This window comes from Pezoporus occidentalis, unplaced genomic scaffold (assembly GCF_034315485.1).
Source record: "Pezoporus occidentalis ecotype Australia unplaced genomic scaffold, CSIRO_AGI_Poc_V1 ctg35, whole genome shotgun sequence".
NCBI classification, from domain to species: Eukaryota; Metazoa; Chordata; class Aves; order Psittaciformes; family Psittacidae; genus Pezoporus; species Pezoporus occidentalis.
The window spans coordinates 3,127,173-3,150,656 of NW_026915483.1; the positions used below are offsets into that span (position 1 = coordinate 3,127,173).

General features: G+C 44.5%; 1 protein-coding gene across 6 annotated transcripts in view; it reads right to left on the reverse strand.

Annotated features, from left to right (window-relative positions):
- The window catches only part of LRIG1 (leucine rich repeats and immunoglobulin like domains 1), a 90,566-nt gene that overhangs the window by 25,275 nt on the left and 41,807 nt on the right, over positions 1–23,484 (reverse strand). For all 6 annotated transcript variants that reach the window (XR_009966934.1, XM_062630274.1, XM_062630275.1 and 3 more), the window contains exons 4-7: positions 6,752–6,889; positions 5,592–5,735; positions 3,257–3,400; positions 2,345–2,488 (exon numbers count right to left, since the gene is read on the reverse strand). Coding sequence is in view for 5 of the 6 variants with exons in the window: in XM_062630274.1 (XP_062486258.1) it covers positions 2,345–2,488; positions 3,257–3,400; positions 5,592–5,735; positions 6,752–6,889 (570 nt within the window). In the remaining variant the exon portion in view is untranslated. The remainder of the gene's footprint in view (positions 1–2,344; positions 2,489–3,256; positions 3,401–5,591; positions 5,736–6,751; positions 6,890–23,484) is intronic.

A 23,484-nucleotide genomic window follows, 5' to 3' on the forward strand; every position in this document is an offset into this window, starting at 1 on the left:
AATCAGCCTTTTATCCTGCCCTTAGCAAGGCAAAACCTCTCTTTCCTTGTAAGCTTTTACATCAGACCAGAGCCTTGGGGTCACATTTTCTCCCAGCATCTGAAGGAGATACAACTCTTCCTTCAGATGACCACCTCCTTCCTTAGCACAGATAAGCAAGGGTCTGGCCACCTCTCTTTGAACTTTGAAGTTCATTACCTGTACAATCAAAGAGTGTTTTCTGGTAACTGAAACCCAGTAGAGCCTTAGTAATAGTGAAGGTGAGCACGGATCTTTTAATAAGGAACAAAATGTACACATTCAAAGACTTGAACAGAGGCAGCCTAGATCTATCTAGTCCTTCCTTTCCTCACCCTTCAATTTCAGAGCAGACCTCTCCTACAAGTGTTCCCTGGCTGTGGGAGTTTCAGTTAGGAGTATCTGATGCCTCCCTGCAGCAGCTTTACCCTAAAGGCAACACCTGCAAGAGCCTGTACTATTTTGCAGGGATCTGTGCTAACACCTACCTAATCACCTTCCCAATCTCAGCCCATGTCGTCTCTGGCCTCAAACTCCAGCACAATCCTGTTTGTCAGGCTGAACATGCCCCTGTGGCTCCTACCACCTCACACCACCAGGCATTTTCCACATCTACCCTATCCTGCACCAGCCCAGGTGAGTGCTACACTGGGTTTCTGCAGTTACTGCAGAGGATAGCCTCTAAGCCAGGACTGCTCACTGTTAGCACTGCTTGTTGGTAAATGATCCCAATCCATACCTAACAAATACAGAATGTCAGCAAGACAGTCAACCTCTAACCTAAACCTTGAAGGTTTGCAAAGACAGTGTCAGGTAGTAAAGACAAGCATGGTTCTCTCTAAACAGCTCTGACATAAGCTCTGCAAGATGCAGATGGGACTTACCCATCCCATCTGAACCTAGGCTGAAATAAGGCTTCAACACAGACACCAGATAGGAGGTGCCCAAGAAAGCTCCCATAGCTATGCTGCTAACACAGTAGTCACCTGAATTTGGTATTCCAGGGATACAACTGCAAGTGCCTTATGAAGGAAGATTCTCCCTTTATGATGCTTTAGATTCAAGCAGACCACAGGCATAGTGCTGATTCTGATCTGCTGCCTTTAGGATTTCTCTATTGACGCTGCCCTAACCTAGTAAAACATCACTTGAGGATCTGCATGTGAAGGAACAGTTCTCCCTTGTCTACAACACCGTGCCAAGTAAAGGAGCCCTTTAGGCACAGGCAGTTTCACAGCAATTTGGAAAATTAGGCAATTAAACAAGCACATGAGTATTTAACTAAAGGGAAAAAAAAATTACTTTCTTGTGCCCCAAAAAATCACCTGCCTGGCTACCAAATGAATTCTACAGTTTCTACGCTTAGAAGAATGACATGTGCCATGTCCATCTATCTCTGAATCCACATCCCAAAAGATTAGGGACTCCCAGCTGGGTAGGCTGATACCGACCAGCCTTCAAGCGTGAGTCCGGACCAAGGCCTCTGAAAGCAGGAAGCTGTTTTACTGTACTGCTTTTTGGTGGATAGGGCAACCCCTAACAATGTTTAACAAGAGATTTCCGAGCACCAAGCAGACTGAATTGCAGTTCAGCTAACCACATGTGTCAAGTTCTCCAAAGAAAAAAGTGAATCTTTCCACAGGCCCACCAAGGGGATGACAGCTACTTCTGTAAATACTGCAAGCATCCATGTGTGCCTCTTCAAAAAGGCATTAAGCAGTGCCACAGACCCAAAAGACACCCTTGCTGTGCTGTCCTCAGCAGCGAGGCTTTCTTTCATTTATCAAAGAGACTGTATTCACAGCTGGAAATCTCAGGAGAGCAAAGTCAATGGATTTACTTTTCAACAACTGAGCCTTACAGGAAGGGTAAAGTGTAAACAGGAGAAACAAGGAGAACTGCCTTAAAGGGCCAAACCTCTGCTGGTTAAAACCATGATTGCTCTTTGTAAATACAGAGGATAAAGCAAAGCTTCCTTCAGGCTGTGCCGTCATTATATGGCAGGCTGTGCATGTCTTGTAACTAGCTAGTTAGAAAGTGTTGGCAAGCTGCAGCTCACAAGCTCTCCAGGTCCTTTGGCACTGTATACTTTTAGTGGGTTCTAATCTTTGTTGCCAGTGCAAACCTATTTTAATCAGGTCCTCTGAAGGTCACAGCACCATGAACAGTAAGGGCATCACTTAACAGGCCACAGTTCCTGCATTTCTACAGGTTGATACTGTGAGAGCTGTTAAGCCACATGATTGGGAAAAATCCTGTTTCCCCTTTCCTACCTATGTTACATTAGCATCAAACTCTGCCCAACCAACAACAGAAACCATCTTACAGCTCGTGCAGCTTCTGACAGAAGCTCCATCCATCGGGGTTGATGCGGGATATGGAGTTGTTACTGAGGTGAAGCTGGTGCAGAGATGAAAGGCCATAGAGAGAGCCACTGTTTACTTCTGTCAGGCTGTTATACTCCAGGTGGCTGTGGAGACAAAAACCACAAGGAATTGACACGTAAGCACTGGCCAAATACTGAACAATTTCCAACAAGAACTGGAATTTTAGCTATTCCCACGCATCTTTCTACAAATCCATGTGGATATATGCATGTGTGAGCAACTCTTGTGCAAGTGAAGAACAGGAATTCAAGGAAAACACAAAGAAAACGCCCAGAATGGGCTGGGGCTGCAGAGGTATGTTCCACTGCAAGTAAACTAGGCTTAAAGCATCCCATTCAAGTTTGTGTTTGCGGAGTCTCAGTTGTGTGACAGCAGCATCCAGAAACATGCTGCCTTGATCACTTGTGACCACACAAACACACTTGAAAGTAACTCATGTTGGAAGTTTCAAGCATTTCTCTGCAATGACTGTTCAATTTATTCTCTCATATGGAAAGAACACATCACTGAGATAGGCCAGCTTGGTTTGTGGGTATCCCAAGAGGCAGAATAATCAGGTCTGCAACACAGAGTTTCCATTTACCACTCCAAATTCGCAGAAGCCATGTGAACTTTTATTTAAAGACCAGTTGAGATCCTACTGAATGTTCAAAGCAAAGAAATACTGCCACAGCTTGAAAAACAGGACTCCTTTACTGAACCTGGTAAAGCAATGAGCTTCAGTAAAATGGGGATTAATGAAACAGAAGCTGCTGTCAGAGCTCTGTGCACAAATGTTCTCTGATAAGTGAAGGACATGATAAGAGAAATCTAGGCTGCTTAAGGGAAAAAAGCCCATTTCCCCCACTTACAGAACTTGCATCTTGGCTAGACCCCAGAAAGCCCCATCAGTCAACTTGCTTATGTTGTTGCGCTGGAGTTTCAGGACTTCCAAGCTGTCCAGTCCCTGGAACGTCAGGCCTTCGATCAGGCGGATGCGATTCCGGTTCAGCTCCCTAAAATCACCAGGGCCATAAAAGTTTATTAAATCCCAGTTCTTTGTCACAAAAGCATTTGTGCAGCATACAATGGGGACAGCAATGCCAACAGCTCCTCTGTCAGCAGTTCCCAAGAGACAGCAGAAGCACACAGGAAACTTTCAATTCCAGAGCTAGGCAGGGAAGTCAGCTGGGTGTGATCCCTTAAACAAACTTGCCCTGGGACAGACTTGCACTATACAGAAATCACACAGTGCAGCAATCCCTCTTCATCCCTCCTCTCTCTGCATTTCTTTTAAGCCATTTATCCTTTTCATCAATGAAAAGGATGAATTCACTTCATCTTCTCTCAGGCAGAGACACCATTAGAAGCACAGAGTTAAACATCAGCATTATTTTCCTTACAACACATGGGACTTCTAATTGCCCAGTTAAAAACGTGCTCTGAAACAAGCGGGTGCCCTGAGAACTGTAAGCCCAAGAGGAAATGTTATGGCTAAGTTTGAAAGGAAAGCTTTCAGTTCCCCTGAAAGATTTCATGTTCTTCCTATTATAAGACACTAATAAAGAGTGAAACAAGTTGTTTCCAATAATAAGGCAGCCTCAGTATTTTGTATATACAAAGACCTCCAATTTGGTTCATTTCTTTCCTCCCTGGGTGAGGATGGGGTCCTAAATTTTGGGAATACCTTTTGTCTGAACAGCACTGTGAACATCTTCACAACACCTCTACCAACTATATCAAAGAATCCTATGGACTGCTAGACCCAGACAGACCAGTTCCCTAAATTCAGAGGAAAACTTAACACAATGCACTAAAAGCCGAAGACAGAGCTTTTAAACCAGATACCTTTCTGCACATACAAGATTAACCTAAGGGTGGTTCCCTCTTCAGTGTTTATGTGGAAGAAAACAGTGGAGGTTACAACATCAGAACTTGTATTGGAAAAGATGAGGAAGCTGTAGAAACTTTAAGCTTGCTTCGTAACTGCCTAAACAAACAATGTTGAACTTGCACTCAAGTGTAATTAAAGTCAAGCGATTAAAATCTTACAGGCCTAAAGACTCTTGCCTTACTTCACTTCCTAGGCTATAGCAAAATATGCTTTGCCAGGAAATGTGAATTCTACAACACACCAAGTCTGTATAGCTTGCATTTCATTCATGTTTTAGGGTTAAACAACAAGCTGTGAGGTTGTCTTTAAGAATGCCAATTACTCCAACTTCCAGTGAAAACTATGATCCCAAACAGATTGAGTTGACTCTCATTTTGCACAGGATGCAGAGGGTTACAAGCTCTCAGTCAATGGACGGTAACTTCTAACTGAGAGGCAACAGACTTTAAGATGCATTTGCTACTGCGTCACACTGCGCAGTCCCAAACTAGCTATAAATCTTACATATATGCAAGCATAAATGCACACTCATTCCTTAGGCATGCCTTGACTTAAGGATTTGTCTTTCAATCAAGAGGCTGCCATTTAGAGGCGTGAGTTCCAGCAGCTTTTGTGGACTTTGTTAACAGAGAGAGGTTGACCTGTTCCCTATCAAATTTGAAGGATAAACTGCAACATGCCTCAGGCTGGGCCCGTTTCTCCACCAGGAGCAGAAGGGAAAAGCTAAACCCGTTAGTGCTATTTTACACATAAAGCATATTTATAGCTGCAGATGTCTATGCATCCCCACGCAGCTCCTGCCATATGGACCACAGGCAGGACAACAACAATGCGTGTGTTAACTCATCTAAAGTGCTATTTTCTCTGCCCAAATATATCACAGTTTAACAACCCTCCATCACTGATTTTTTACCACCACATAAAGATATGTGTGGTCTTAAACTAACACAGTAGCTGAGCTCTGTCACTCGCAATACAAACATCTTCCAAACCTCTCTTGTGCCACAGACACCAGCAGCTTTCAAGGGAATGGGTTTGTCTTGCACTGTTAAGTGCACAAGATGCTGATGTCTGCTGCAGCATACCTCCCTTCATAACGGATCAGAACAGCCTGAAAAGGCAATATTTACAAGACAAAAAGGACCCTCTCCTAACGTGTTGCACTAGGTGCTGGCAGAGGACTACTGCATAGTGTATTCTAAGTTTTATAGATAGCAGGTGAGGAAGGGTGACATTTGCTGTGTATATCCTCAGGGATATTTTCTCTCCATAAAGTGTGTCTGAGCTTAATTACAGTGGGCATTTCTACTCACAGTTGTATTAGCCTGGGTAGCCTGAATGCCTTGACAGGAAGCTGAGTGATCCTGTTTTTACTCAGACGAAGTGTTAGCAGGGACCGTGACAGACTATCAAAAGCACCAGGCTCCAGGGTGCTGATTCTGTTGCTCCCCAGGTACCTGCAATAAATCACAGCAGAAAAATGAACAGTTCAGTCAGAAATCTTTTATCAGCATTTCATTGGTCTCCAGACAGGCTGGTGAAATCACAGAGACAGCTCTGGATCACTTGGATTTCTGGCTGCACAAAGAGCACAGTGCCCTTCCCATGTGTCAGAGAAGTGCTGTGCACTTCCCAAGAGCTCCTTGATATCCTCTTATTTCAGCAAGGCAATCCGGAGTGGAAGCCAGAAACTGGAGAATATTCCAGTGCAGGATGGCTCTATTCATTCTGCATTTTCTCCGCAGCATCTGCCCCAGTGCTCTTTCTTACTTAGCCTTAGCCACAGAAGCTGCTTTTACAGGACAACAGGAAAACATCAGTCACAACACCGTTCTCTGTATCCTCTTACAACCAGGGGCAGAAATTTAGGTGCAAACTTTAATGCAAGCAGATTATCTGTCTGCACCTCTTCAAAGGTACCTAAACCAGATTATTTTATGTTTCCCTGAATAAGGAAGGTGTTACTCTGCTTAACCCCCAGTTTTCCTCAACCAACCAATGAGCGATTTCTGGTTTTAACATTCAGTAGTCACTTTGATGACGAAATACTCATTCCCCCTTCCCTCCTCCCCTCGGATCCTCCAGAGCATCTGATCTGAGAAACAGCATATACACTTGCCATTGGGACAGAGACATAACAGGCCTGCTGCAAACAGTTCTTCTGGTTTTGTAGGTGTGAAGACAACCACACCTGAAGGATGCAGGATACCTTTTCTGTGTTGCACCACTGCCATGCAACATAATGAATAATAACCTGTATTCTTTACAGATCCATCAGAAACCAAAAAGACAGAGCTCAAAAACCAACCTGACAGTAGGGACAAAGTGCTGCCTTCTAGTTGTCCTTTGCACTTAGAAACGTGAGGAACAACCCCGTACTTTGCGTGTTCATTCCCTCTCTTTTTAAAGGTTTGAGGCCCTTTCCTCTGCTGAGGTAACTCAACAAAAGCTGTTCCCAACAAGAAAAACTCACAGCTCCTTTATGTGAAGTCCCTGTGGAAAGCAGCCGTTTCGGATTTCTGTGATGTCATTGAAACTCAGGTCCAACGTTTCCAGGGAAACGTAGGGCTTCAGCTGACTTGCTTCAATGCTGCGGATCCTGTTGTGATGCCTGAAACAGAGCGGAGAAAGAGAGACAAGTTAGTTCTCTTAGAGGAACAGAAAGAATACCCAAGGTTGCAGCAGGCCCAGAGGCCAGCCTCTCAGTCCCTACACTCAGAGTAATGGTGCTTCTTCAATAGCTGTCCAAGGAGAAACCCACACCAGAGGGATCTTCCTTCATCCCCGTGCTGCTCCTCACAGATATTTGCAAGCCTCCAGACGCTTCTGTTATAGCACAAGACCTTTTTCTTCTACAGAACTATTGACTCCATCAGTTTTAATATCAGAATCCCACAAAACTGCCCTTTCAGAACAGATTTGTTATACGCAGGGCTGGATTATAAACCTGCAGGCAAGGGGGGCTCATCAATGGTTTAAGCAGCCTGCCAATGCTATACACAGAGAATGGAATTTTCCAAGCGGGAAACAGGTGAGTAAGTATGATCTCAGCAAGTTACAAAATATTGTTTCCTCACTTCCTATGGATCTTTCCAAAAGCTCACAGCTTTAGACTATATTACAAGGGGTTGTAATGCACAGGAACACTGTGAGAGGGCTTGCAAATGATTCCTCATCTTTTGCTAGCTTTGTTACCATAGGAAAACTCCACAGTGCCAATACTGTGCCCAAGCACCAAGCTCGGACCCTCTAACAATCGCCTGTGTTTGCTGTTTTACCAGCCACAGCCTGAAGGATTCAACCTAACGGCTTCCTTTAGAGAAGGCACCACAAGCTGCCCTTAGGATTTCCACAGCCATCAAACAGTCAAGTACCTCTTAGACCCTATCTGTACTCAACAAGGTCTAAGTAAGAAAACCCTGAGTCCTTTCCTTGGACTCCTTTCTGGCCTGAATCAGCCAAGAGAACAGTAATCAATTAGAAAAATACATTGTGCATTAGTCACAAGTAGCAGAGCACATGCCTGGTGTGAATCTAGACCAGTCATTGATATTACTGGCAAGGCTGTGAGTGAGGCACTCCAAACAGGGATGCTCACTAGACACTTGAGAACTTGCTGAATAATAACAGATAGCAGAGAGAGCTCAGACAAGAACTGTGCCTTAATCCGTCTGGCTACCTACTGAGAAGACAGAGGAGAAGACAGCAGCCAGTGAGAGCACTCTTGAATGCAAACCGGGACAACCCAGCTCTCACAACACAGCTCTCTGAAACTGATGGATGAGCTGACCACAGCCTTCCAGGCACTGAAGCTGCTGTCTTCTGCAGTCTCACTCCCACTTCAAGCTCTCCCAGAGGTTCAGACAAGTCTCTTGAGAAGAAAACCCCTCCCCTCAAAATACCAGCAGCACATGGCAAGGGACCTGCTCCCCACACTGGGATCTGCTCCTTTACCCTCCCTGTAATTAAAACCAGATTGTTTCACCACATTTGCTGGCATCTGTAATAGCAAAAGGGTAAAAACTGCATCCCCAGAACAATTTGCTTTCTGGAGACTCACCCTTTAAACAGCCAGCAATTCATCCTCACTTATACGGGCAAAGCATTCACAGAAACACTGCTTTGATTAAAGAGTTTAAATGCTACTTCATTAATTCATCATAGGCTCATAAAAGGACAAATTTTATACCACTATAGCAATATGCTGCTAATACGATGCAAAAGGTACCAAATTAAAGGGAAGTCATAACTCACGTCCCCAAACTCGTTATTCCACGGGTTACAGGCAAACAGGTCTCTACAGCCACTAACTGCATAAAAGGCAACGATATGACTACTATCCAAATGACCAATATTCATTTACAGCTAGGAATGAAAACTCAATTTTCACATCCATGCACATAATAGGACTGAGGACCAGTGAATTTAACTCTTACTTCACTCTTACTTGAATTCAACTCTTACTTTAATTTTACTCGTACGAGTAAAATACAGGGAAATTCACCCAGAATTTTGTGACCTCCATAAACTCAGCACATGGACGAGGGGGATTTCCTTTCCCCAAGGACTAGTTTCTTTTGCAATGAACTTGATCAGTAGCATCAGCAAGTTCAAAAGTTTTAATCTCTTCCCTTCCCAAAAGAATAAAACCTGTGTGACCCTGATTCGGGAAAACAGCTCCACAGACATAAGTGAAAACAAACCCCAAGCATGTTTTCTGGAGCTCTCCTGAAGCAGGGGCTGCGAGTTAAACTCTGATCTCGTCTAGGCCATGAGGGCCGAGATGAATCTGGCTGTAAATTAGAAGGAAATGAACGTTTCTACACATGAATGTGGAGAATCTATAGATTACCTGACAATGCCTGTGCAAGGGGACTGAGAGCATTTAGACATGAAGCACTCTTCAGAAGGCAATGTTATTTTTTAGAGTATTAATATTTCTGTGCTTTAGTTGGTCAATGCATATCCAATCTGCCAGATCTCCCTGCTGTCCCAGAAGAAAGGACAGGAAAGAACTCTTGTTTGAGCTATATTCACAGTTTCCAGGTGATTTCTGTCCATTTGCCTTGATTTCCACATGCTACAGCTGGCAGATTAGATGGATGCATTGTTTCACACAGGAAAGAAACAGGCTCCTTTCTCTCCCTCTGTCTCCTTCAAACATGGGCCGACTCCAAATGGAACTCTCAGCTCCAAACACCATCCCCAGCCAGTCCCAGCTGGGGAATGTCAGACAGTTCGCTGCAAAGCACTGCACCCTCTCAAGCACTGCACTTCAAACAAAACCAGCCAGGCTGACTTTTCCTATACACAGCATGTGATATGAACACAACATCATCCAAACCTTTTACTAGCTTGATTACATTTTCTTTTTCGTTCTTTGCAGTAACAGCTGAAATGGGATTTAACCTTTCCTGTTATCACTTGGAACTTTCCAGCTCGCCTGCCTCTGTGCCCAGTCTCACTGCAAGGGTGTTTTACAGAAAAGACCAGTGATGTTCTGCCTTTGCCTCTCCCCTTTAGCAGTGACTGGAAAAGGGCTGGATTTTTCCCAAACAGCTCCTTAGTTTACACTTTGTTGGCTTCAAAGCTGGCAGATCAGATTTTAGGACCAATTGCTGAGACCAGGCTTTAAAGCACCAATTATTGGTGCTTCAACAACCAATTTGGCTCCAGGTGTCTCCTCCTCTCCCCTCTCCTTAGGTGTCACAGCCTGGAAACAGCTTCCCCCATCTCACTTCAACCAGTGTTACCTCAAGAGTATATGATGACAGGGCTTCAATGCAAGATTGTGCAATTAGAGCCTGGAGCAGGAGCCAAGTCTCTTGGTTTCTATTCCCAGCTCTGGCACTGACTCATCTGCCTTGGGCAAGCTTCTTAACCCCTCTCTACCTCTAGTTTACCAACTGTATATGGGAATGCACTACAGGATTAGGAAGATGCAGGACTGCCTTCAACAAGGACTAAGAATTTGGAGTGAAAACAGTTCAAGTGACAAAGAAATCACAGCAACCAAGGAGCCCATCGCAGTCCATTTGGGTTTGCTCATGAATATGGAAGGATCTGGCTATGAAAGTTGAACTCCACGGTGCAAACCCAACCTCATTCCCAGAGCCACCTCATACTGTAACATCTTAGGGACAAACCAAGGTAGCTCAAAGTCAGCAATGGATTATACTGTCATACTCTGAGGTGCGTATGTATGGCACTTGTTGAGGAACTGCTTGACCTTCATGTCGGCAATAACTACAGAAGGAGAGAGAAGAGCTGAAGGAAGCTCCCTGCCGTCCAGCCACCACTGCTTAACCCTCCTGCACCAGGGTTCAACATGCCCAGGTAGCACAGCCTCTCAGCACTGCTCTTGAACAGACCCCTCAGGATTACAGGAGATTGGGATTAACCTCAACCAGCTCCACGAGGACCACATCAGGAAGCTCTGCCATGAGACAGAAAAACAAGCAGAATGTTCCAGTGAAGCCAAAGCATGTTTGGGTTTGCTCTGAGTCAGGAGGGAGCCGAACAGGATGGCAGGAAAACAACAGGTGGCACAAAGTCAAAAGCTTGCAGCATTTCCAGGAATCTCGTATTTTAGAGGTAAAGTTACACTTTAATCCCTGTGGGTTTCCCCACTCGAAGAGTCTTTGTGAATATTTGTTTGATAAACAGGCTGTGAAACATTTTCCACTAGACCTAATCGGAGAAGAATTCACCTTCCTCTTCGCAGCAAGCCTGTCCTTTGGAGAGCACTGATCAGTGTAATGCAGACCGTGGCTTCAAACTCCTCGTGTGAAATCTCTGCAGAGAGCAGCACAAACACACTTCTCCTCTTGTTGTCCAAGCCACATTCACTTCCCTTCAGCAGCTGCCCCTCAGAAAGCTGACAGTGGAAAATCAAAGCAAGCAGACCCTTGGATGGGAATGCGCGAGGGGGCTTTGGTTGGGCTGATTCAAATGCAATCAGCACAAAACCTCCTGGTTTAGACAAAGCTTGAATTAAAGCTCCCTTGACTGCTGGGTGTCTGCAGCGCAAGTGTTTGGTGTGAAGTGAGGGTAAAGGCAGGGAGAAGTCACATGCCTGGCCTTCATGTCGTGTCAGCTTACAGATCTGGCTGGGCTCACACAAGAAAGAAAGAGGCAAGCCGTAATGCAGCAAACCTATTAAACCAACACCTGTTAGAGGCATCAGGAATAAAATCAAGCTTCAAAAGAGAGGTTCGCACCTCGGGTAGGGTTCTATTCATATGCCAGCACATTTTCAGCATTAGCATACAAAGGAGATCACAAGACTAGAAACAGTGAGATTAAAAAGTTCAGGCTTTGGTTAATATTTCCATACGGGGAAAGTATCAGAGAAACTAAATGCTGGAGCCAGAAAGAGTTATGGGGTTTGCTGCTGAAGGAGAGGTAAGGTTTGGTGTCAGATGCAGGCTATGCAAAGGGAGGGAGATCAAAGGCACTGTAACAGGAGATGGATCACATACAGTGTGACTAAGCCATGCCTGGAATTACCTGCCCTACTCCTCCTTCACCTTCTCAGTACAGAAAAGATGGGATCTAATACTGATCCTCCTAGAAATGCTAAAGAAGATTCAAGGCACGGGTTCCTGAACTCTCACCTTAAATGATCTACTAGCTGATTTTAGCCCATCACTCACTACACACACACACAAACAAATGATAAAAGACTGTTCTATTCTTGAATAGAACGCAGCACCTGAGCAATCTTCCTGACAAGGATGACGAGGAGCTGACAATGTGGCAGATGTGTTTGTTTTTACAATAGCAGCAACAGAAATGTTTGTGTGTTCTGGTCACCTTATTACAGTCAATAACTGAAGATCTGTCCCAAGTCCTTCTTATTAATGTAAGAAAAAAGCCAAGATGAGAATGCCATTAGGACCTGGACATCAGCTTTGACTCAAAGATCGTACAGTTTATCAATACAGAACTTCTTCTATTACTTTAATATTTTACTTCAGAAAAAAAAGACTTTTATTCCAGAAAAGTTCCTCTTCTGTACTACAACTTGTGAAAGAGCTGCCTTGGAATAGTGAAGCAGATGGCTGCAGCAGCAGATGAAGTAAACATGCAGATGACATCCTGGAAATCCATGGCACACCATCCTCTGCTACTCCGCATGAGACCTTCCCCGAAGGGCTGAAGTGCCCAGAATCCAAAAGCTCTCACACTTCCCAACTGCTCTGGGAAAGGCTCACTAGCTGCCTGACACTTGGCATTGTCATGTCAGCCTTGCCAGGATAATCCGTGAGGCTCAAGATTTCATGCCATTACAAGAAGGTATTTTTTTGTCCAACACAACATGTATCTGCTTATGGGAGCAGCCCCACTGCCCTTGCAAAGTAAGGCTGCATGGGTTATCACTTGGGCAGGAAGCAAGGATGCATGAAAGCAGCCCACGCTTCTCTCAGATGCTCTGAATCACTCTTTCCCCCCAAGGAGTCCTGGTGGATTCCCAGGCTGCCACAGATAAAGCTCTGTTTGTTCAGGTGCAGGCTGCATGCACAAGAGCAGAGCAGTGACAGGCACTGCAGTTTAGGGTCAGCCACAAAAAAAAACAACAAAACCCACCCACATACCACCAAGAAACCCCAACATTGCATGATTTTTACAGGCATCCTCACGTTTTCTTAATGGTTTACATGCTCTGTCTTAAGCTGCATGTCAGGAACTTCCCTCTCCCTAGCACCCCTTCAGAAAAAGGCCTAAGATGCAGAGAACAAAATCCATGGCCATTTTACACTGTTTTTCACTTGAAGTCATCATATCTAAGCAAAAAGCAAGAAGAAGCTGATGGAACTATTCCAACTATCACACACTAGATGGTAGAAAGTCTACAGACATTTCTCCATTTGCTGTACATCAGCTTCAAAACAGATCTATTTCAAGGGGGCTTTCATCAGGTCATGTTCTCACCCTCTGTTGTTAGTTTAGGATGGATAAGCATGAAGCAAACTACCCACAGCTATATATGCAAGCTGAGACAGACAGGAGCTTCAAAACCAAATTTTCTTTCTTCCTTTTTGAAAGCAACCTTTCATAGTGAAGTAACTACACCTCCTGTTCCAGGTCACTGATGTTTAGAGTCAGAAAGCAATGTGGGAGATAAGAATTGCTAATTCATCCCTTTGGACCCGGGAGCAGCAGCCACCTGCAAGTCAAGTCCATGACACTGCAAAGGGCTATGTTATGAGCTCCTTATTCCCACAAGCAAACTATTATTCATACAAATAGTTCTACTGCAGTCAACAGGACTATTCATGTGAGACCAGCGTGACTCAAGGGCTGTGTTTTCCCTATCTATTAAAGACTGCTCTATGGCCACCCACAGGACTAAACTCATCTGCCTCTCACACCAATGGACTGCAACCATTGACCCTGGTGCAGTCCAAGTGTGGCCTCAGAGCATCTTTGTGCCCTGGGTACCTAATCACAGGCAGATGTTCTCCTGCCAGGCACACTCTCAGAGCTCTTTCATAAGGCAGCCACATGGATAAGAGTTAGGCAAAGATCATGCATACTTCTTAGAAACTGACTTTCATAGCAGCTGGACATAAGCAAGAGCTTGGATTTGATGAACTAAGGCCTTTTGTTGAGTTCAGTATGAACTGCATGAAGGAAAGCCTTTCTTCTGATGTAACCAGAAATGCCACATCCAGTGAGATACATATTCTCTTAGGGTATTTCTGCACTAGCAGGAAACTTCCTGACTTGTTAGATGACCTTATGCTGTGTGTTAGATGCACTGAGGTACGTGATGTAGTTTTTAAAAGCTCTCTCCCTCACTTTGATCTGCATTTACTCTCACCAGACTTTTCTGACTTGCCACCATATGATTTTGGATATTTTTTTGCAATACAAAACTTCCTAAGCCTTCAGCATTCAATTCCATTAACAGAGCGAAACATGCAGGACGGGCAGGAGAAGAAGTTAGTCATCTTTAAAACAGAGGCTGTCTTATCTCATCAGAAAATTACACAACCTGTTATGACATCAAAGCAAATTAAGATTTCTGAAGACAAGACAGTCTCTGTTATGGGCACAGCTCCCCCCATCAGCAACAGGGTGGTTCCAAGAGGACCAGAGTTTCTGCTCTGTTCTGGTTACACAGGATGTTTTAAGATTGTACCCCGCAGAGGCTTTTTAAATGACGTATTCACAAAGGGCACAGATGCATTAGAAAGCCCGTGCAAAGCATCTTCCATTGTCTGTCACGTGCCCTCTTTAAGGAGCTTCCCTGAACTTTTATGAACTCAATACCAGAACACAACCTCATCACCATGTGTGAGGCTCTACCACAGAACATCTCAGCAATTACCTTCAGGGTCACTGTGTGCATCCCTCAATGGGATGAGGCACCTGCTGCGCTCAGGGCAGGCACCTCTAGCAAGGGCTGCCCAGCATATAATGCAGTTTGGCCAGTTCTCTGGTACAAGGGAGGGAGAGGACCCCTAAGTCATGGAGTACAATCAGTGCCGGTTTTGAAACAGCCAGTTTATGGATACTCTGAGCCATGCTAGTCTTTCACCCCCCTTCTCTTCCACTTCTCAGCCCAAACCACTGCTTTTGCCACCCTCCATCTTCACACATTCCCTGACCTCAGTCTGGAGCAAGCACGGAGAAAGGCTGCAAAGGAGAGGAGATGCCCTGCTGAGTGCTGGGCTCTGCCAAGAAGGAAGAGAACTGTCCCACGGGAACAGATGGAAGAGAGTCATATAAGGTAAATGGCAGTTTTCACACAAGAATGCAGGAAACCACATGGCTCTGTGCCAGCTGTCTGAATGGGGTCGTGGGGCTCAGCAGAGCCTCTTTAAAGGCCAAGCTGCATCAGTATTTGAAAGGGGTCATTCAGTTGCTGGCAGATGACAGTCAGGTCAGCGTTTCTACATCTTACATCTTTGGTCTGTTATTCTCTTGCTCTGCCATTGGCTTTTCCTCTTGCACTTTTACCTCAAGGGCTTTCTTCTGCTGATGACACATGCCAGCCAAACTCAATTTTTTATCACAAATTAAATGCATAAGCCAGGCCTTGAAGCCAAGAGCCCTGATTCACCCCCACCAGTTTGCTGCTCAGATGAGTTCCTGCTCTCCCCAGCCCCACAACTGCATAGCACTCAGCACAAGGAGTCACTCCATGTCAGGACTGCTGCCTCGTGCCCCAACATCCTTATCAGTGCCCTCAAAGATGAGTCAGGTTTGTGACGAGGAAGAACAGACATTAAGAATCAGATCCAGCTCATTTTAAGAGGCCCAGAGCAGGGGCTGGGGCAACTATCCTGTCCCACTCCCCAGCACAGACAGCAGCAGCCGCTTTTCATTTTCATTGCAGGCAAATTTTGTGCTTCTAATAAACACTTTCATTTGAAAGGCAAAAGAGCCCTGGATCACAGAGCATGTAGGCACTTTTATCCTTAAATCCTGATGCTGATTTTAGTTTCTCTTTGTGTAATAAATGATCAAAGTAAAGAAGATCCGCCACAGCCTAGTGAATGCATGTGTTTTGTGGGTGGCTTTGTTTTGCTTTTGTCTCTCCACAGGAGTGAGTAGGAGAAAATACACAAGCGGAGAAGCAATTTAAGTGCAAACCAAATGTAATGACTCTGCCCGTGTTGCTGCAACTTTAACGCAAGCTGTGATTGCAAGCAGGCTCCTTGATAGGATACACTGCGTCTGAAAGCCATGATCTGACACAGGTTTTTCTCACCTTTGACAGGAGTACAATGAAGATAGGTGGATTTACACAAGAGCTCTGTAACTGTGGTGGCAAGGCAGGTAAATAAAGGACAACATGCTTGAGTACATCTACTCTCCAGACCACTGAAGTCTCGAAATCCCATGGAACTTGCAGCAGAAGCTGCTAAGAGACTTGCCTCTTGAAGGCAGCAGTCTGAGAAACACATTTTTGACTGGCCAGTCAAACTCCTGTTAACACTTTAGAGATGTAGATAGGCTGCTGGTTAGTCTGCTCCAACATGACACACACTTGTGCTTTGTTGAAAGGGCTTATCTGTCTTGTCAGCAAGGTCACCAGAACAGGGATAGCCTCTGGGCAGACTTCACTGCTCAGCTGAGGCTGTTGAGCCTGCAAGAAGGAATAGCTCTGAAGTGGAAAAGCAGTGGTCAAGTTTGCAGAGAAAATAGCTGCTCTTCACAAGTCTGGGTATCCTGTTATTAATAAAACGTGTCAAGTAGGAAGGGTGGCCTCAGGAAACTGCAGAACAAGGCGTCAGAAGACCCAGGGAACAGAGAACTGGAGCTCCGAAGTAGAATTCTTACTATGCTGTGCCAGGCTGGTGTAAAACGCTACTTGTTCAAACTTCCTTAGAGCAGATCTTATAAACTCAGTGGCAAGCATTTACCACCACTTAGCAAATAAGTTCTTCAAGCATCTTTAAAAAGACCATTTACTGCTTCAGTTCGTCTTATTTTGAAAAAGAGGACAACTGTCTCAAGAACATACACCGGAGGGGAAAATAAAACTAGTCCTCAGTAAGAACACCGAAAGGTTTTCCTTTTCCAGGGCACCTGAAGGAAGACAAAGTCCAGTGCCTTTCCCCTGGTCGTTTACACTCATCACCCCTCTGTTCAGCAACTGCTCCCGTGCAGCCCGTATACTGCAGATCTGCAGTATATGGACCAGACAGAAGATAGTTTAAGTCTTAAACCAATGAGCCATTTAGAGATTCTTTCTTCTGCCACCAATTCTTCCCCTCTCCCCAACTTATTTTTCTCTGCTCAGCTCTGACCACTAAACCAGTTGCCCTTTCACTCGCACGCCCCTGCACTCCTATTGCATTTTCCAGCTGCCGTTGCTATTTTCCCTGATGTGCAATTGAACATTAAATGGTTTGACAGGCAGAACATGTACTCACCCAACCACTTATTCCCAATCAATATTCACGTGGAATTGCTGTTAACAAGCAAGAGTTATGCACACACTTGGAAGGGAGGGAGGCCTCTTAAGTGAGCACTTCATCTAAAGGTATGATTGATCTCTCTACCATCTACCCTAACCAGAAATCAGAGTTTTCCCCCACATACCTCCCTGTTTCCAGAAGAGTAAGGTCATAACCTAGACACAGCAGGATCACATTTTAGCAAACGCTTGTTTATACTAGTGTTTCTTTACTCTGAATTGTACACTATTCCTGCTGGTGCCAGTGGAAGCAATGATGGAAGAGCTGAGCATCCTACCGAGCAGCAGGTGAATGGCAAAACTGATGTTTTACTCACTGGGCTTTGAACCACATGGGCAGGATGCGTTTTTTAACACCTCTGCTGAAACAGTTTTAGCCTTGTTATATATAGAGGCACTAAAAGACACTGTCTGTTCTCAAACCTGCCAGGACACTTGAGGGTAAACAAAATAGAGATATTTTCGTAAGTGCTTTATGGCACCACACTTTTAAATAAAAACCATAATTCTGCCCCTACCCCACTCTTACTCCTCACTGGGCATCTATCTGATGCTCTGAGCAAGCACCACAGGTCTAACTAACAGGGTAATCTGAGGACCGATAATGAGGACTGAGCAGCTCAGTAGTAAGGAAAGCACAGACGCAGTAACACATATTGACAGCTTCTTGATTTTGTGCTATTTTGTTACAAAACCGAATCCAAGCTTTCAGAGAGAAAAAAAGCATAGAGAACTCTACCCAGAGATTATTTAACTTGCCTTACTGCAGCTGAAACTCTGCTTTTACTCACCTCTGAGCAAACTAAATTGCCATTACGAGCAGTTTTCAGGCAGGAAACTCCAATATGCTGATAAAACTTTCAACTCAGCAAGCTATTTCTGTTTGAAATCTGCTCTGCCCGTGAAGACTAACAAAGGAATTGCTTTTGTAGACATGTGCTTTATTTGCCATATGCCATTAAATGAGACAGTCAATCTACCACAGATATTAATAGTAGCAAGTTTGGGCTATTCTAAGGCTCAAATATGAGGCTATTTTCCGTATTGACCTTAAACAAAAGATCATGGTTGCAAATAACCCTAACAACTAATCTAGGCTTGATCTGCAAGAGGGACAGAACTTGGAAACCAACTTGTGCATTGTACATGAAACCACCTGCCCTTGGAAAACACACCAGAAAATGCTTTACATTCATGAGTTCCATCTGTCCTGGGGCAATACCTGCTCTTCTGATGAAGCAAGCCTATCCAAACAGGAGTTTATTTTGTCTTGGGGTGTAATGAATACGTGGAGGACACAAAAAAGACACTGTTCCAGTACTGCAACTCCTGATCTTGTGCTCCAACCCACAGGACCCCTTGTGGTCCTCTCCTTCGTCCAGAACAAATACAAACCTAGCATGGCCTGCTAAGCAGCATACAGATCCAGAGCAGACCTAGCCCAGCTCAAAGCAATTCTCTACTTGCAGAAGCAGATGCCAAGGCTTCACAAAACTTATCCTCACTAGTAAATACATAATAAAGTAGCCTCAAGGGGTAATTGGTATTCCATGAGCTGCCACCAACTTTCACTATCTTTTTCCTCTGGCCAATTTCCACACTGCTCTGTACATGCCCAGATTGTTTTCTGATGCTCTTCTATTGAGTTTGATAGCTACGTGCTTTACTGCTCTCGCTTTTCTAGAAGAAAGGATTACTCATTTCCCTGGAATAGCCTCAGATCTTTTGCCATTTCCATGCACTCACATTGTATCTGAAAGCTTGAAGAGGACATGCAAATGATTAGAATCATTCCAACAGAGAGGTCAAAACAGCATTTCTTCTGCTGCTTGGGAGCACATGATTAATGAGAATTTCCTCCACTGGGAAACGCTCTTGCAGTCTTTGGCCTCAAAAACTAGCAAGACTTTACTCACTAGAGCCTTACTATGGACTCTGAGCAAAACAAACAGGAGGTGGGTTTCAGAATATCTTATGCCTGTACATTGCATGCATACTGAAGAGCCTGACTGCCAGCATTCTTTCTAGTCACTTTTCCATACCAATATATTCACGTTCAAAAATAGAAGCTGAGTAGCGTAGCCTGTAGCATGGACCAAATCCCCTCAGAAAGCAACGCTCAATCCAGCATCAGAAGGGAATTGCCCGAGTAAACAGCAGACAATTGGCCCTTGTAGATACTACAGTGCATATAAGAACTGATGCAAGCAGGGACAGGGGGTGCATCTGCTCCCACTGATGGATCTACACCTGCATATACACACTCCAGAGAAAGTTTTCCTTGTGCAAGTAATGATGAAGCATGGGAGGCAGAGAAGCTGTCTGAGCTGCCCAAGACACATCCTGAACACAAGAAGAGCCTGCTGACTTCAACCGGACCCCGCACACGGCTGCATCTGAGTCATCTGGATTTTGTGCTTATGAGTACAAAACCACTTGCTGTGACCCAGATGGAATTAACAGAGTATTCTCCTTATTTCTAATTGTTAGATCATCCTTTCTTAACTTCAGCAAAGATGACTTGCAGACTAAGCCTCTTGGGGATCAAGGCAGTTGTTTTGTTTGTACAGCATTAGCACAGCAGGATCCCAGGCCACAAATGGCCTCCAAGGCTACCTCTACACTGTTGTACTAGCTCCAACCTCAATTCTTCATTTAAGACCAAACTTCCCAACTATCAACACCGCCTACACAGAGGTTCATACTCTGGCCTCGTCAGGAACATGAAGTGAGCTCACACCTCGTGTAGAAACCAGCTCAGGCTTGAGCTATGCTCCATAAACAGTACAGATGCAGCAGTTTTGAGCTCTTTCCTCTAACAAGGACCACGCTGCCCCAAACCACGTTTGAGCTCATCACTCCGTTCAAGCAGATTTAGCACGTTCCCTGCCACTCCCAGCTTTCCAATTCTCCATGTACTTGGTTTTCAAATTTTACATGATATATTTTGCCTGTGGCACAGTAGATCACTTACCCTTCTCCCATTAGCCCTCTCTGTTTAATTACAGTTTAATGTGAATTGATCTTCACATTAATGAGCCTGTAAAGAAGATTGATTTTCTTCAAGAGACTTTTATGCTCCGTTTGGCAGCAGAGTAGTCCTATTGATTTCACTCTCCCCAGTAAATATGCTGCAGTGTCACTGCATCCTCTGTGAATCACCTAATCCTATTTCACACTCTTTTGCTCCAAAAATCCCTATTCTGACTTCCTTGTTATCTGTGCTTATTGAGAGCAAGATCATGGGGCCAAAGCATCTCAAGCAGCTTTGACTGTTGCTAATATACAGCTGACTGCCGTGGGTCACTATCCCCTTTGTTCCTAAATGGTCCGGGGCTTAAAAGACTTATGAGTGAAAGAAACTAATGTTATTTTTAAGTGTTTAAACTCTTAACTTCCTTAATTCCCAGCCAGCTAAGGATGCAGGGCAGTGTGCTCTGTTTACCATGCTTGCTTCAGGTCTGGTTAGCAAGCTTTCCACTGAGCTCTACAGCTACGGAGCAGCCTGTGCTGGCATGCCTGCACCGGCAGATGCTGACTGTATCAGGCTGGTCAGCTTGGAGTCAGGGCAGAGGACAAAGATCCATCATTGTTATCCCATGTAGACATCCCAAATGCCCCTCAAGATGCATTGACCCACATGCAGCTAGATGAAGCAGTGGCAGACAAGCCCTAGCGTATGGGCTGAGCTTGTGCCCACACAGAACTGACTGCAGCTCAAGTCCTCCTCTTTACCTGGCTTGCTAGCAAGACTGAGACTCTCCACACAAGTTATTGAGGAGCTTGGATAGAGACTCAGTTCTGCTGGAAATAAATGGTTTCTTCTACCTTCCCCTTCCCCACCACATCAGGTAAAAGTCTCCTCAAGAACCTACAGAGTTAATAATGCACTTGAGTTGCAGGAGAAAGGAACATTGGGAAGGGAAATCCTCAGCCAAGAGCATGTCAGTGAAAACATCCTGCCATCAACTCCCAAGTGTCCAAGTCTAGGAACTGTAGCTAAATTACAAATGCTGTGGGAATTTCAGGCAAGATTCTCCTCTCAGCTACTCCGATGTAATTTCGGAATGAATCCAGACTCGGTCTCTCCCCTCCCAGCTGAATTTCCTGGCTTTTGTTTGCACTAACAGATGTTTGCATTTAATGTCTGTCTTTATTTGGTAACCCGTACGTAAGATTATTTTTCCCTTCTGTTCTATTAAAAGCCTTATCAAGTCCCTTATGTTCGCTCTTGTCGAGATGGACAACTTTGGCAGCATTTTCAATGTGCAAGGGAAATAAACTGACTCTTCAAGGAATAATTAAGCCGAACTAAACTTCATGACAGTATAATAGGGCATAGCATGTTTGCTACATATGTCTGCATCCATCTGCAGCCTGAAACACCCAAAGATTTGTAAAGAACCTTGAGAACTATCTGTCCAACAGATTCCCACATGCTTACATATACGCATAACTGGCCCATGGTCCACACATATGTGGGGGTCACGACTGGGGTGATGGAGACAGGTATGGGAAACCCCTAAACAGCCACCAAGCTCATTAAAAGAAACCTTCTTGGAAAAGGAGAAAAAGTCTCTTCCCTACTTTAGGACGAGTAGGATATGAAGTAACTCATTCAAAGGGGTTGTTTTGAGTGACAAATATACAACCCTTGGTTTTATAATACATGTGCAGCCCTTTGGAAATACTCAACCACATGCAATATACAAGACCTACTTCAGAGGTTTGTGAGGTAAACACACTTCACACATTTCTAAACACTGAGAAAAAAAGAGGAAATGTATTTATTTTTCTTTAGCAGTAAGAATACACTGTAACACTATACACTTAAACCAGTCTCTCAGTACACAGTCTTCATTATGAGTCTTCACCCTGGGTTTGGTTTGGCAGCCTCCCCAGTTATTACTTCACAGGTTTGAAGGCCAGAAGAAACCAGTATGACCATATTATCTGATTCTTTACATCACACGCAGCCAAAGAACTTTACCCAACAATTTGCTTATCAAGCCCATTAACCCAGAGCTGAACTGAAGGACCATCTTTTAAGAAGCAATCCGATTGATTTAAAGACTCCCAAGGACAGAGAAAGCTTCACTTCCTCAGCAAATCATTGCAATGCAAGTTAGCAGCATCGATTAAAGCAGGTACATTAAAACAGCTTGCAGATTATTTTTACCTCTGATAAAAATTAAAAGGAAATGCAAGGGGGGAAGTGGCATTCTCTGAAACAAGCTAAACAAAGAGATCCTTCTTGCGGAGGTATGACAGCAGCATTACAAATCCCACTATCAGAGTTATTTATGTGTAGCAGCTGAGGAGAGCACTACAGATTTCTGGAAAGTGATCCTAAGCAGCTCTGTTTAGAATACCGTCCTTTTATCATTTGCCTTTGTACCTTTCCTCTTCCTTCTGCATCACTCTTAAATTTCAGAAGAGCTGTAAATCTACTGCCTTCCACCAGTCAGTATTCCTCCTTTCCAAACTGCTTACTTCATTTCAGGCATAAAAACCCCAAAGCTCCGGCAATTTGGGCCTTTGCCAATAGCTAAATTAATAGCAAAAATAACAACAGGGGCTTGTGAAACTCAGATCATTTATAGACTTCGTGAGAAAGAAAAGCCAATTTGGGGGGCCTAAAACTATATCCTGGATGGTAAACTGTGCGCAAGCTATCCCACCCATAAATCAGAGTTCTGGAGTTCTTTTTGAGTCCCAGTGCATAGCACACTGGGTTACGCCACAGCCTGGTGAGCTCAGTTCAAGTGGCAGGCAGATGGCCTCTCATGTCAGGGGATCGTGCCTTAAACAAGGGACCCTGCTCAGGAGGGAGCTGCCACCCTGCTCCGCAGCCAGCAGCCCCCAAATCACGCATCCAGGCTTCACATGTGGTCACGCGAGCAGCGAGAGGCAGCGTCAGGAGGCAGGAATCAAACAGGATGGTTTCACACCGACTGCACACGACTTATTTGACAGGTCTGGTAAGTGCTGAGACACAAGCCACCCCTCCACCCAGGAGGTGAAGTGGTTACTTATGCATTTAATAGAGACAACACTTGCTAGATCCAGTGCTTGTGATAGCAGAGGAGCACTTTGGCTCTTCACGAGCTCCGCAGGAACGCTGTATACCCAAGAACCAGATGAAAGGAGCCGTATCTCAAACAAAAGTTCAACTCACTTCACACCAGGAGTGAGTTCCGGACAGCAATTTGAAGCTAAGATCCTTAACCTGAATTAAGTCAGTGAGGGAGTTTGTCTGCTTTGCATATTTT